This window comes from Danio rerio, chromosome 25 (genome assembly GCF_052040795.2).
Source record: "Danio rerio strain M-AB ecotype USA chromosome 25, GRCz13ab, whole genome shotgun sequence".
NCBI classification, from domain to species: Eukaryota; Metazoa; Chordata; class Actinopteri; order Cypriniformes; family Danionidae; genus Danio; species Danio rerio.
In genome coordinates this window covers 17,086,673-17,103,324 of record NC_141045.1, presented here as the reverse complement: position 1 = coordinate 17,103,324, position 16,652 = coordinate 17,086,673, and the positions used below count along the sequence as shown (strand labels likewise).

The following is a 16,652-nucleotide window of genomic DNA, read 5'->3' as shown; positions in this document are numbered from 1 at the left end:
AACTGTGTATAGACCATTTTAATATAGTCATGACTTATGTCATTGGCCCATGAACATTTCCTGCTTGTTATCAAACGATTTCATAACTGTAACAATAGGAAATTCATTCAAAAATTAATGTTAAAACAGCTATCGTAACATTATTTATCAATATGTGGCTACTTTTGGATTCTCAGAAGCTATAGAAATGAAAAATGTAAAACAGGAAAAACGTTGGGAAAATTGTTTTTGTTTACATCCCTCAAAAGGGTCTATATGTTGACATGGCATCATTGAACATCATTGAACATTTATACCTAATGTACTGTAGCTAAACCTAAATGTACAGCAAGTCAAAGAGTATAGAATGACATATGTTTTATTCGATCTACAATCAGAGCTCCAAAAATGATTAATGCATGGATGGCACGCGTGAATAGTGTTCCTCCAAGCTGGCCATCCCCTGAGGTATGGCCCACTTATATGCACCGAAACAGCCTGTGATGCTTACCATCATTTAGATGCTAACCTCTAGATAAATGGATATATCCTGGTATGAGCTCTTTCCAAGAAATTTATAAAGAGCACTACTTCAAAAAGGCATGCAATTTTTACTACAGAATGGAAAACAGCAATCAGAATAGAAAAAAGGAAGTAAGCAAAAGGAGCAAAAGAAAAAAAATAAATATAAAACAAACAGAAACAGTGAAAATAATCTATCTATCTATCTATCTATCTATCTATCTATCTATCTATCTATCTATCTATCTATCTATCTATCTATCTATCTATCTATCTATCTATCTATCTATCTATCTATCTGTCTGTCTATCTGTCTATCTGTATGTCTGTCTGTCTTTCTGTCTGTCTGTCTATCTATCCATCCATCCATCCATCCATCCATCCATCCATCCATCCATCCATCCATCCATCCATCCATCCATCCATCCATCCATCCATCCATGACTATGAATATTTAGGCCATTGCATATTATTTGGTTCATGATTTAAATTGTTTGAGTTTTGTAAACGTCATCTGCAGAAAACATTTAAAAACTGGTCTAGAAAATATTTTCATTCAAAAATTAGTTACTAGAATGGATAAAAAGTAAAAAATAAAGTTTAATACAAAAGGTTTAAGTAGAAAGCTTTTTACTTTTTACTTTTCATCTACAACTACAACTTTTGAACTTTTTGGACAGGTCTGAGTGAGAAAAATAGCTGTGCATTTCTCCGAATCGCAATCTCGATTTCACACGTACTGATTAGCTAATCGCAAAAGACTGTGATATGAAATATGTATTGTTTAATTTGTCCTACCCGGAGCAAATGCGCGCATGGCGTCTATGTGTGACAGTCTTACTAGCCAATTGAGTGAGCACACTTTCGTTCTGCCCAATCAGAATTGCGCAACCATGTGGAACGCCCACAAAAAACCCAAACAAACAGATAAACGCAGAAGAGTAGGATGATGCCATCTGCCGCTTCAGAAGCATTAATAGACAAATTAATATCAAAGACAAACATGACATCAGTAATATACGTAGGGAATATTTTGGTTTTAAAGTCACACAAAATTTAGGTTTAATGTTTTGATAACTATATGTGTATTTCGAGTGCATTCACGGCTTGTGATGCAGGTATGTGTCTTATGTAGTGACTGTAATGTAATATAAAAATATTATTTGTCATTTTTTTTCATAGAACAGTTATTTATAGATGCATCAGTTGCAGAATTTTAAAGCAGTTAAACGATTTAAATGCTTCTTTTTGGATATTACATCATTCAATGCGACTATATGCATGACTTTACGGAGAGCTTATGGCCTACTAACTACGGTTTGCTTTAAGAACATATTAAAAACTAGCTAGTAGTTACAACACCCCTACTGTGGACTTTACCTTTTAATTTCAGTAAGAACTTACGAACAGCTGGTGCAACCCAACCCAGGAGACAATACCATAACGCACTAATTTGCTAAAGACACGGTGTCTTTTAATGCAGTGACCAAAGAGAGATAAAAAAAACAACTCATCTAAATGCAGGATAGGAGATTTACACTTCTGTCTCGCACCTATTTTAGCCATTTTGGAGTACCACAGCTTTACGTTAACGTCATGATATTTTGTGTTGAATCTGTGATAATTATGTTGTTTTAGACAGTATAAGCTACATAAAGGCTCTTATCAGTTTATCATGTTTAATTATCTTTTCAGTTCCTTTTTTAAACTAACACTCACTGCATTTTAGAAGTAGGAAGCTACAATACAGATTATTGAGCTGAAGCTCGTCTACAAAATTAATCGCAAATAAAATAAAAATTGTAATATCTGTCCAAAAAAATAAAAAATAAACGCAATTAGATATTATAATGATAAATATGTTTGCAAGTTTGACGCACAACTTAATTGTTCATTTATGCATTTGACACATGCAAATAAAAATATATATACATTTTTAAGCAAAAAGAAACAAAAAACTTATCCCCGGAATTTGAATACAACACTTACTGTAAGTACAGTGCATTATTATAAGCTCATCTCCACGCACGCACACACAAAATCTGTGTTTTTCTTGGCTGAGGGCATTTACTACCAGACAACTGGCACAAGTCCACCTCTGAGACGGATCAATTTCCCCCATCAGACATTATCCTGCACTCCACCGTTTAAAACAATAAACCTAAACCCGCCGTGTAGATTCATGTCAGAGCAAACTCTCAGGCTATTTCAAATATAGGTCAGGCCTACGTAGGCCATGTGTGATTATGAAATATTCACGCTTCTCAAAGTATATTTTTATGTTGCTACCTCTGAAGCATGAAAGTGATCGGAGGAGAGAAAACTATATACCCTTACTTACTCTTTGAGTACGCCCCTTAACTATATATGTCCAAGTACTATATTTATGAATCCCAATTTTACCAATACCAAGACTTTCAATGGTTAATAAACACGTTTCAATGAACACATCACTATTTTTTTTCAGAATAATGAGAAAAAGGTTCTGTGCTGATTTTAATTTACATGGGGTGTTGTAAAATGTAATGAAAACTTAAAAAATGAATCCAATAATATTTGTATCATGCAGTACCTTACAATATATCCTATTTATTCATAAGGTTTTAATTGTATTTGTTCATCCGTCAGGCCACATTAGGTAGGCTTTAACGTATTCAGCCTTTCAGCATGGCCTACAGCAAAGTAGAAAGAGTTTAGCCTCATAAAATAATCCCCCAAACAGCTGTGAAAATTTACCAAAAACAATACATTTTATTCCGTCACTAATTGATATATATATATATATATATATATATATATATATATATTTATCACAATTAAAAAAATATATTTTTTAAAAATATTTAATAATGATGCATGCAATGATTACAGAATAACCAAAAAAATGCAAAGAATGGAAAAGACTGATTTTTGAAATCACTTTTAACAATTGCAAAAAGAGACTGAAAGGGCAGAAGCACCGCTTCATCTGCCTCCAACCAAACTGCAGCAAACTAAGGCCAGACTTGAGATCCGCCTCCTAAAGGCTACGCTCAGACAAGATGGTCTCTTTACATCGGATGAGGAAGTCTGAAATTATTGTGGAGGTTTTGATATTAAGTCTTTTTTTTGTTTGTTTGTTTATTCAAATAATCTATATTTGAAACTTGTTATAATATCCTCAATGTAACATGTTTGTGTTGTTGTTCTCAGATTAGCGGACTGCTGAAAGAGGATGGGGTGGAGTTTTTTAATCAACCCCGGCTCATTCTGAAAATGTACCTCTATATACATTTCTGGATTCCGCAAAATATATCGCAGGAGGTACTTTTTTTTTTTTTTTTTTTTGCAGTTTTTTCGCGTATCCACGATAGGCAGTATACACTTTTTAAGGTCTCAAATTTCTCTCACAAGTGCCATTCGTGCCTGCTGTTCTCGCATAAACCCAGCAGAGGCCGCAGTTGACTGACTGTTTGACTGACTGAATGACTGACTGACTAATCGACTGACTAATCGACTGACTCCCCCTCCTCCTTCCCTAAACCCAACCAATTTTATTGATTGTCTCGCCCACCCACTTCCCTAAACCCATCAAACAATTTTTAAAAGCAATCCAGAAAAAGAAAAGCCATCGTCTGATTTTTACCATGTTTTCAGATTTGACCACATTCTTACCCTGTTATTTACTTGTTTATTTTAGTTTTTGGGTTCTGTTTTTGTATTACCCGATTCTTGAACCGTTCTTCATCGGACATGAACTCTGTTGTTGTGGTCAACTCCACTCTGCCTCTCAAGTTTGCGGACGTACATGGCGAGCTAACGGGACAAACTAGTTACAGCGGGAAAGCTGTTCATACGGAGGCAAGCGGTCAGCTTGTAAGCACAAAAAAGAATGGCGTCATACCGCCCCACAGTGTTCATTTAAAAAATGAAATGCAACCTACGCTTTCAGAATGAGCCTATATTGGTCTGAATTGTTAGTGACTTTGCATGTTGGGAAGAGGTAAAAATTGTCATTTTACTGTATCGTTATATAAATAAAAAAATCAGCATTGATGACTTTTAACTGTATGAATAAGAAGTAAAAATATGTATTTACCTAATAAGTGGTTTTAATAACTGTACTTTATTCTAAATAAATAAAAATATACTTCATTTGTTTATTCATTTATTTTGAAAAAAATCATCAAAAAATTAGCTTTTTCAGTATGCAAATAAAAAGCAGAAAACATACATATAAAGCAGTTTATAATTACTGAATTAAAAAGAAGCCCACACACACACAGTCCTCATGTTTGGCTTAATTTAAACTGACACTATCATCAAATGTACAAATACCCTGCATAGATTCCCAATAGAAGCCTCCTGTACCTGGATAAACCCATCTTGAGTCATGCACTTAAAGCCCCCGCAGTGATGAAACACTACATACCGCAGCTAATATCAACCTACACCCAAATCAGACCCTTATAGTGACGAAAAGGCATTGCTTTCCAAATATTTTTCCTATTACAGTTTGCAGATTCTGCCACCGACAACATATTTGAGAGGATTTTGACTGCACTAGTTTGTGTGTGTGTGTGTGTGTGTTTGTGTATTTAAACATATTTTGTCTTCCATGTACCTCTTGTTGTAAAAACTGTTCTATTTAATATATATATATATATACTTTATTTATTTATTTTTTTTAAAAACATTTTAAAGTCAAATCTCAAAACTGCATAGTAGTATACGAATTAAAAATAATTTTACAAGTGTCTGTTTTAGTAAATGGCAAAACTTTATTTCTATTCATATACTTCTAAATATAGGAACTTGACACATTTTGTCACTGACAATCATGTCCTCTTGTGTGACACTGCAAATATTAAATCGGCAATTCCACAGAAAACGTTTAAGTAATTAGTGGACCCCATACAAGATTATGTGACTGAAGCTCTTAAATTGCACCTGTTAAGTTTGGTCTCTGAACTTACCGATTTAACTTTTTTTGAACCACTATAAAATTGATAAGCTTTGTTGTGACATCCCGATTACTTGAAATTGTTCTACAACGATGACTATTTAAAGATAAATATCCAACAATGAAGATAATTCACTCTCACGTTATTTGTATATTATATGAAGGAGCTTTTATTTATATTGTTAATTAATTCTATGTTATAATTTTGTCTATTTTTTTCGAGAGTTAGAAATAGGAAAAAATAGGAATAAGGAAGGTGGCGTGTTGAATGTGCGACAGAGCTTTTTGACCTTGAGCTGATTTGTTTGTTTCCCAGTCCAAATTATATTTGATTTATTGGTCTAAACCAGAGTTTCTCAACCACATTCCTGCAGGACCACTAACACTGCATGTTTTGGATGTCTCTTTTGTCTGTCACACCCATTAGAGGCCTTTCAGTCTCAGAGCTGATGATCTGAATAAGGTGCTTGTTTAAGGTGTTTGCACCTAGAAAATGTGCAGAGCTGGTGGTCCTTCAGGAACTTGGTTGAGAAACACTGATCTGAACAATGAGCTGTTTTATACCTCTCTTTATTGAAAAAAAGTACCCTTTTTTGAATGTATTTTATCTCATGTATTTTTTCTCAAGATTCCTCAGTTCAAGCCAAAAATGGCACACAAAGGAATTTAAACCACAGGAATACATTATTAACAGTTGTTTTTCTTCATTTTTGCTACATCACGTCCAACCCAGGCTCATTCTGAAAATGTACCCCTACTGTATATACATTTCTGGAGAGCACCAAATACGTCCCAGCAGCTAGTTTTTTATTTATTTATTTATTTTTTGCAGTTTTTGTTTTTATGAATCCACTAAAGGCCACTGTGTACACTTTTTGAGATCACAAATAGTGAGTGGCATTCACGCCTGGTCTTCTCACGTAAATCCACCAGAGGCCTCTGTCGACTGACTGAACGATCAACTGACCCGTCCTCCTTCTTCCCTAAACACAACTGATAGTGTTTTTCAAAGCACCAATTGACCTAAAGTTTGTAAAAGTTAGCTTATATTTTCTCAAACATCAGACTTCAAACTACATAAATATAAAGAAAGTGTTTCTTCAATCAAGCATTTTTACTGTCTATTTGTCAACTACTAATATAGACACAAAAAGGCACGACTTACCGCACTAACATAAAGGATATCCCTGCAGAGCCTGGTTTCCTGTGGAAAGTCCGGTAGATCCAAAAAGTTGTCCACCACCACTTGGCCGATGACGTCGTGTCTAGAGAAGCGGTCGAAGTCGTAGACGCTGAAATGGAGCTTGCGAGTCGGAAGCTCGCCGTATGCCACGGGGAACAGAAAAACCTCATCAAAAATTGGGTTCAGAGTCTTGCGGTGCACCTTGGTTTGATGCTTGGTCTTCCGGTCTGGCAACAAGTAGATCTTCACATAAGGATCGGAAGTTCCCGTAAAGTCCTTGGCAGGTAAATCTTGGGCCCTGTGGATTTTGACAATGAGCTGCTCCAAGTCACAGTCATATTTGATGATGAAGTGCAGGCGTCCGCAACTGTCCGCTCGTCGACCGTCGTCCGTGTCCACCGACCGCTGCTTGTAGAGCTCGGGTTTAATGCGGCCCAGGCCTGGACCCGTGATGGACTCTTGTCTCTGGAACTGGGCCATGTTGAAATCCGGGTTGGAGACGTTCATCTGTCTCCGGATGGAGTTGTGCCTGAAGAAAGGAGGGGTTGGATGTCATATGCTAGACATCTTCTGAATAACGAGACTGAGACGGAGTTTAATTAAAGCTGAAGGTCACAGGGGCCCACACTGTCTGACAAATGCCAACTGGGAATTGCTGAATGAATATCAATGGTGGGTTAGTGATTACAGCTCATGTATTCAGGAAAACATGACTCACCTAACAGTATAGGCTTAAGAACATATCAAATGTTCTTGTCACGATAAATTGCAGAAGCTTTAATAACGACATTCTGTATTGTCATGATATTAACCTAAGCTGCAAAAAAGTTTAAACAAAAATAGTGTATATACAAAAATGTTTCAACCAAATTTAACTGCAAAAGGATTATCATCACGTACAATAGCTAACACTTAACAATAACAGCAGTAATAAATGCTAGATTTGTTTTTTGGGAAAAAAAGTCCCAATCAGACGTCCGCAGCTACGCCTCTGTTTTCAGATGTCTCCGTTTTCCTCCATCCACACTAACATGGAGCAGCACCATTTTAAAACAAAAATGGCATCGTTTTTGGGGCTTGAAAACTCCAGCATAGTTTGGACGGACGGCGTAACGAAGCAAAACGAATGCATTTTAAAACTAAAACGTATTAGTGTAAACGGAGCCTCAGATTATGTCTGTCTGAGACATTGGGCGTGGCTAACATACTTAACCACCCCCTTCCAACTGTCAGTTTTAATAACAAATAGAAATGATGAGGATTAGGTGTCTGTAAATCTTCCCAAAATTATTTTCCCAATCTTTCTGAATGAAATGTCAACTTTACTACATCCAATCAGCTTGCAGTAGAAAACACAAGTCATGCCCACTGTTTCTTGTACATTATTTTGTGTACAGGACAGTGGAGATTACAGACATGAAAGTATGGAGAACAGAGATAGGGGAAGGATCGGCAAAGGACCTCGAGCCTGTAATCAAACTCAGGTCGCTGTGAGCAACTCGGTGCTATGTGTCGACACTAATCACTAAGCTATTGTTGTCAACATGCCCACACGTTTCTCATTTAATATTCTGTTTCTCTAGGAACTGCATTAAAACACAAAGTTTAATTAAGTTTGTTTTCTTAACAAACAACTGCAGCTTCTAGTTAATGAAAACTTTAACTTTAAAGAGCCCATATTATGGGTTTTTGAAAATTCCCCTCCATGTAGTGTGTAACACAGCTCTAAGTGAAGTGAAGTATCCAGCCAAGGCTTAAATCTGTAAGAATACAGTGTTTAAAACGGTTGATTCATCTATAAAAGAGTCGACTCATAGTGCTTCAAACGAGTCGCCTTGATACCCACTCATTAGGTGTTTCGCCATGACGTACGAACGAAACCAAGTTATTCACGTGCACGCGCAAACCCGGGAGATTTCAAACCTGAGGCCCCGCCCTCTGACGCAGAAACCCAGACACACACACACACCCACAAACACACGCACACCCACAAACACACGCACACAAACATGCCGGTCGTTTGAAGTCACACTGCAGATGGATATATTGAGTCTCTACCCAAAGATGAAACCTCAGCATTATAACCAAGCAGTTGGAAACTTCTGGAAGCTACATGCTACAAAGAATACTTCATCTGAGTTTGTTAAAGGAAGGATCAGTAAAGAGTAACTGATGGACGTCAGGATGGGTTTCTTCCATTTCTCAAGTGTAAGTACGTGCGGTTAAAGTTGTTGCCTCGTTTACTCTTGCTTGCAAATGTATTTAGTTGTGATTTGTTACTTGTAACCGCGTGTACTGTATCAGGTTAACTGGATATTTTATCTTATCGCGTGCAAAGTCACGTTAAAAACGCGACGTGTGCTGTTTGTTTATGGAGCTCCGTGCTAGAGTTCTGCTCCCGCGATTTATTCGGAAATTTATTCCCGCGCCGCAGAAATCTGGCGCGGGGACAGCCGCGGGAATAAATTTCCGAATAAATCGCGGGAGCGGTCGGTAACGGGTTTAATTTGGGACGGGAGCGGGCTGTCTAGCAATATCACGGATATTGCTATGCGAATTAGAAAGAGAGAGTCTGCGTGGTGCTTGTGTGTGTGTTAGTGCGCACGCGCGCGTATGAGAGAGAGAGAGAGAGAGAGAGAGAGAGAGAGAGAGAGAGAGAGAGAGAGAGAGAGAGAGAGAGAGAGAGAGAGAGAGAGAGAGAGAGAGCGAACGAACGAACGACAGCTTGGCTGTCTGGACTGTATACTGGGTGATTTTTGGTTGTGTTCTCCGCTCTAGCGGGACCGGGCGCGGCGGGCAGAAAACGGAGCGGGTTCTCAGGCTAAAACCTGGCGGGTGCGGGCGGAAGCGGGAGCGTTGTCATCCGGAGGTGTGTGTGTGTTTTTGTGTGTGTGTGGTATGGCGAGTACACGACTGTCTCCTTCGTTCGGTTATCCGTGGCACTATCCACTCGCCATAGTGTGGCAGCTAAAATCCACGTCTATACTATCGAGCGTGTATGAACTGTGATTACTTTTTAAATTGCTGATTAGCTATTGGCCATTTCCCTCTCTGACTGAAGGCAGTCGACCAATCGCGACAGACTGTCATCGGTCCAATCAGCGCAGATTAGCTCCGCGCTAAGGAGGGGTTTGGGAACAAATGAATCACTGGACGATTCATACAGGAGTCGCTGGGATAATTAGGTAAAAATAAATGCAGATTATAAGACCATGAAAGTGTTTTTTGACCTTGCATGCATATTAGACTGTTGTTGGAGACCCTTACAACCAGGATATGACCCTATTTCATGTATAATATGGGCTCTTTAACTAGACTTTAACTAAAAAAATTAACATAACCCGAGATTTGTTAACTATAAGAGTATTATTGCAAAGTTAATGTTAAGTAGCCCTGTAAATTGTCACAGACTTTCTGCATCTATATTTCAGCATATAGTGGTAAAGATTAATGTGAAAATGTTCATGGTTGAGCAATTAAACTAACCAATTAAGTCTACAAGCAATTGGAACTGTTATGAAATGTAAATATTCCTAAACAGCACTCAATTTTAAATCATAAATAATTATTCACAGTATTTCAAAGTATTTCACTGTCAATTTTGTGCATGTTCAGTATCACGATATATTGAATATCGGCATACCTGACAGATGAGGTTGGTTCGGTGACTTGTCGCTGAACGCGCGCTATGTGGATGTGGTTGAGCTCCTTGGCCTTAGTCTGGGCCTCCAGCTGGATGTCCGGGGACGTGTGACTGATCTTCATGGCTGACTCTGGGAGCACCAATGGAGCGTTGGGATCTTTCTCGAAGTCTTCGCTGTATTCCCGCTCCAGGCCCTCCACCTCAGCCAGGACTGGCTGCTGCTCCCCCTGCTGGTCCTTTAGGCTGGGCAAAAAGCGATCTCGCCATGGTACCCAGAACAGCTTCCATGATACGAACAGGGAGACGGCAAACAGCGCCAAGCCACATGTGGTCACCAAGAGGGATAACAGGCTCACGGACACATCTGGAGCAGAGAGAAAAGTCGGTCACTAAACTGTAGTTATTTTTAGAAAAGCTTTAATAATGCTGTAAGCAACATTATTTTAGAGTAGCATACAGAGATTGCCCTTCTATCTCTGCATGGGTGGACAAAGTTTCATAAATAAGCTTTCATATGTTTCTGATTAGCCAAACAGAAAGCAATTTGGTGGCTAATCATTTTGCACAATTCTGGTGTAGCCTTTGGAAGACAAGGGGGAAAAAAGGCTCAAATCACTTAAAGTAGTTTTCATGTTTTCAGTAGGAGCTGCTGAGATCAAGATTATACCATGTGCATGTTCACAGCATTGATAACAACTGGGTGCAGTTAAAAATTATATTGGGATAATTGAATGAGAGAAAACTTGAGATATTTGAAAGAGAGAAAACTCGAATTACCAAAGTCCAAAGACATGCAATATAAGTAAATTGCAATTGGCTGTAGTGTATGAGAGTGATTGTATGTGTAATTGAGAGACAAATGGTTTACATTTACAGTATTTATATATGATCCAATATTAGCAAAACATCTGTAGTGTACTGGTCAGCATTACTGTTTCTTGTCCTATCTTGTCTGTCCTGTCTTATCTGCACTAAATGTTGCACAAACCGCACTTTGCACTCTTACTCTTATTTTTTTATTTTAGTTTACCTTATTTTATTTAATTCTTCAACACTATTATAGTAGAGCATAGTCCTGTGTTATGTTGTCACTTTATGTTGTTTCTTGTAGCACCTTGGTCCTGGAGGAACATTGTTTCATTTGACTGTGTACTGCACTGTATATTGTTAAAATGACAATGAAGCCAACATGACTTGACTTGAGAGTGTGTGGGTATTTTTAAGCATGATGCTGATTTGGAATTGGAAGGTCATCCACTGTTTAACACATATGCCAGGGTAGTTGGATGTTCATGCCGCTGTGGCGACCCCTGATAAATCAGGCACTTAAGCTGTAGGAAAATGAATAACTGTGATAACTGAAAAAATAAAAATACATTTTATTTGTTTGAAAACCTTTGAAAAAAGGTCAACAATATTTTCTCAATGTAAACTACACAAACATTATGTTTTATGTGTTCCATTTACAGGCAAGCATAAGTACATGGCAACTAAAACAAAAACGGTAAAGTAGAGTGTTTCTTTACAAACTGACATCTACAAGCCCTAAATGCACTATACAACATTTTTACATGCAGTGATTGTTGCTGATTTTTGTGAAACAGGATTGTTTTGACAGTGCTATTGTTTGCATACAAAACTTTGTAAACATACCCTTTAATATATTTCTAAGATTATGGAATGTAATTAGCAAGTGAATAACTGAAAACGCAGAACATAATGTTTAAATTGTATTTGAAACTACATATTTCTTACAACAACTCCTGGGAGAGATTTAGTATACAGTAGTAACGAATGTGCACATGATAATGTTGATGTGGTTGGTCTTGGCAATATAAATCTGCTACTGCTATTGCTAGAATATTCACAGTAATGTCTAAGAACATAAACTTCTGCTAACATAACATACACATAGCAGATCTATACACAGGTCCCTGAAAACACTGCAGACGGCTAGTGTAAACAGCACTGCCCAAGGTATTTAAATATTAAATGAAAAGCAAGCTTATTGGCTGCTAAGGCAACAGCAACCAATCACCTGCACCATTTAGCTGTTACCATATTGAATAGGACTTATCAGCCTGCACAACCAATAGAGCTTCATGAGAGAACTTTAAAAATTAGCAACTTATTTACTGTTATAGTTATGTTTGCTTAAAAGACAAGCATTTTGACACATTTCAGATTCAGACTAATTTGTATAATTTTCAATTCATCTCAGTACAGGATAAGCTGAAGCGATACACACAGTTTTTTATCACAGGCTGCTTGGAAAGCTGAAAATAATACCAGATAAAGCGAAATTCTGTTTTGGGCTCATGAAAGAGTGCATTGTGCTGACTGCACAGAAAATCTTGCCTTATGTTGAATTTGCTAATAGCTAGGAAACCTGTTGCCATATATAAACATTAGACAAAAAAAAAAAAAAAAAAAAACTATAACAAAGCGAGAGAATTTTAAGCAGTACATCCTGACTATCGTGAATGATACTGAGTAATGTCAACATCAAAAAGCATGCCATAAAACACATTAGGAATGCAAATTGATTCAATTTAAAAGCCTTGATGTCTACTTGACATCCACACATTGATGCCCTTTTTTACCACCAAAATAACGATACGAAAAGTACATTGGTGTCAAAAAAACCCACATCTAAAATTGATTTTTGATGCAAATGTTAGATGTCAATTTGATGTAGGTTTTACATCAAGGTAGTCAATTGAAATCCAATCAATTGCATGTTTGATGTGTTTTTTGGATTTTATTTTGACATCAATTTGCCCACCGGTTAGTTATTGTTCTGTATTAAAGATCTTATAGCCTTTAGTCTCATGCTGCGCAACATATTTTATTAACAGAATCTAACATAGATGGATAACATCCTAATATCCTTCAACTATGGTGCCGTGGGTAGCACTGTCACCTCACAGCAAGAAAGTTGCTGGTTAGAGTCTCGGCTGTGTCAGCTGGTGTTTCTGTGTGGTTTTTGCAATTTCTCCCGTGTTCGCGTGGGTTTCCTCCGGGTGCTCCAGTTTCCCCCACAAGTCCAAAGACGTGGTATAGGTGAATTAGGTAAGCTAAATTGTCCGTAATGTATGTGTGTGTGTGTGAGAGAATGAGAGTGTATGGGTGTTTACCAGTAATGGTTTGCAGCTGGAAGGGCATACGCTGTGTAAAACATATGCTGGATAAGTTGGCAGTTCATTCTGCTGTGGTGACCCCTGATTAATAATGGGACTATAAGAAAATGATTGAATGAATGAATGAATCTTTCAACTGTCAAGTTTTTTGCAACCTATACAGGTCCTTGCTGGACTTAACTCAATGGATAGGCCAAATAATCCAAACATTAATGTTGACATCAAAATCGAGATATTTTATAAAGGACATGAGAAATATCTAGGTTAGAATTGAACTCCGGCTTCTGAATGCATGGTAATAGATGCTACATTTAAGAGTCTCTGACTTGCTCTGTCTCTTTCTCTCTCTCTCTCTCTCTCTCTCTAGAGATGGCTTCTCTGAATTAGGCCACCCAGGCAGGGATGCTTTTAGTGAATCCCTGTCAGAGGACCCTGCCTCCTGCTTGCTTTTCTGTCCACTCCAATCTTTTTCTCCTATACAGGTGGAAAAATTTACTGTATATATATATATATATATATATATATATATATATATATATATATATATATATATATATATATATATATATATATATATATATATATATATATACGTTCAGACCCCTTTTAAGGTTAGCACACCTCAATGGATGCACTTAAAGTGATAGTTCTGTCAAGAACAAGCACTATGTTTACTAAACCTATGACTTTCTTTCACTTTCTAGAGAACAAAAAGTATTTGAGAAGAAAAACAAATGACACTTTTGGACATTATTATTTGACAAGTTACAAAAAAACATGTGGTCATTGCATGGATAAGAGCAGTTTGAACATTCTGCAAAATGTCTAATTTTGTGTTATACAATAAAGACCAATATAAAGGTGATTCAATAAACACAATAAATATATATATGGGATATATATACTAGATATATATTTAAAAGAGTGTAAAATGTATTGAATATTTGCATTTTTGTTTTTACTAATGAGTATCATGTCCAAATTTATCATTAAAAAACCAACAATGCTTTAATGTATCAAGTGCTGGTCTCTTGAGCTGGCTGTTCTTAAATTGACTTATAAAAGCGGGCACAAATCATTTGACCAAACAGATCCTCTTGCAGGCTTCATAGTAGGAAATCATAAATTGAACAGATAAATCATTTCTTCCTCTGTAATGCAGTTAAGGTGTTTTCAGTATTATTAGCATTCAACGATGTTGTACAGACTTTAATAGACTCTGGGGGATATCAGTGACACCGTAAATTAGCATGGGGTTGATTCGTGAAACATTGCTCTAAACTGTGCGTGACATCCAGCACACAATGAATCCTCTCTCAGAGAAACATTTCAGGGAATTAAGAAGAATATTTTGATAAGGAAATCAATTTTCTTCAATTTTCATGGCTTATATTGATTATTATAATATAATTTGTATTGCCTAAGAGGCCTCATGCTTGGTGTAAAATCAGCAGATGACATAAGAAAATCTAACAAATGTATTATTTTTTATGAGATATCAATTAAGCATTCACAATAAGTTCGGAAAACATAAATATGGTTATGAAAATGTACAAAATATATTGTACAAAATCTGATTTAGCCATCAATTTTCAAAACAGTAAATCCACCACAAAAAAAACTATGCCAGAGTAATTGGTGGTTCATTCCACTGAGGCAACCCCTGATAAAGCAGGAAATAAACCAAAGAAAAGTAAGTAAATATACAATTTGATAGTTTGTAAAGTTCATTCATTCATTTTCCTTCGGCTTAGTCCCTTTATTAATCAGGGGTTGCCACTGTAGAATGAACTGCCAACTTATCTAGCAGTGAATGCTCTTCAAGCCACAAACCAGCACTGGGAAACATCCATACACTCTCGCATTTACACACATACACTTCGGCCAATTTAACTTATATTAAGTCACCTAAAGTGCATGTCTTTGGACTCTGGGGGAAACTGGAGCAACTAGAGGAAACCCACATGGACACAGAAGAACATGCAAACCAGCCGGGGCTAAAACCAGTGACCTTCCTGCTGTGAGGTGATTTGTAAAGTTTTAAATGTTGTTTATAATGGAAATCAAAAAATCTTCCTTTTTGGTTTCTATTGGTAGCTTCAGCAAAGGTCCAACCCCAGATAAAAACCACATAAAAATTGCACAAACCGAATGCAATTATTTTGGTTTGACGTCATTTTTTTTTTAAACAAAATTAAATGTATAGTCAGGGAGGCAACTGTCAAACACGGGAGCAAATAGGTACATACAGGGATATCCAGAGGCGTAGTCAATAAACAGGTGAGTGGTCGGTATAGGCGGTAGGCAGGATAAACAATAAACAATTTTAACAGATAACAACACTCAGCAAAGTCTGTGCTTTTGTGCTGTTTATATGGTCCATGTAATCAGTCATTGAGCAGCTCCTAGCGTTGTGTTTGTGTAATCAAAGAAGAACTGGATTTGTAGTTCTTTTGGTGTCAGATTTCTAGTTCATAGAGATCGCGGGTGATTGTGACACAAACAATGCTGGGTTGTGTAAACCTAATTGTTGGGTCAAATATGGACATACTACTTGGGAGGGGTGGGTGAGGGTGGGGTATTCGCAGACGTAGGGGAAAGAGTGGGTGGTGGTGAGGGGCTGTTGCGCACAAAAGTGAAGAGGGTTGGGAAGTCGCGGAAGACAGTGAAGACAGGGCAGGGCGGGGGTTCATGTGGGGCGGGGATTGGTAAAAGGAGGTGCCAGATCAGATTTCAGAGGTGCCGGATCCAGTTGTTTCCGGCACAAAATAAGCCCTGGAGATCACATTGTTTTTTCAATTAATCGTGCAGCTTGAACACAAATACACACACTTGTACACACACTCACACACAAAGGTTAATTTAGTTCACCTATAGGCATCTCTTTGGACTGTGGGGGGAAACTGGAGCACCCGAAGGTAACCCATGCCAACACAGGGAGAGCATGCAAACTCCAAAAAGAAACGGCAACTGGCCCTGTTGTGAAGCAACAGTGTTAACCACTGAGCCACCGTGCCACAAACCCACCAATTTGATACATTAAAATGTTACCATCAGAGTTTGTTAGTTAAAATATATGCACTTAAAAAAATCACAATCCTCTACAGCCCCTGTATCCTTGGAGTGAAGATACAGACACATAATATGAATAAATGATGCAACAGAAAACATGCTCCGACTAGCAGCTTCACTGGGACACACATTCAGTGCGATAACATTTCATGCATAATGTTTCAGTGGGAG

At 37.5% G+C, this 16,652-nt stretch overlaps 1 protein-coding gene across 2 annotated transcripts in view; it reads right to left on the bottom strand.

The window, feature by feature from the left end:
* The window catches only part of syt9b (synaptotagmin IXb), a 64,607-nt gene that overhangs the window by 38,778 nt on the left and 9,177 nt on the right, over positions 1 to 16,652 (bottom strand). For both annotated transcript variants that reach the window (XR_015525690.1, NM_001003985.1), the window contains 2 exon segments: positions 10,270 to 10,633; positions 6,609 to 7,155 (listed from right to left, as the gene is read on the bottom strand). Coding sequence is in view for 1 of the 2 variants with exons in the window: in NM_001003985.1 (NP_001003985.1) it covers positions 6,609 to 7,155; positions 10,270 to 10,633 (911 nt within the window). In the remaining variant the exon portion in view is untranslated.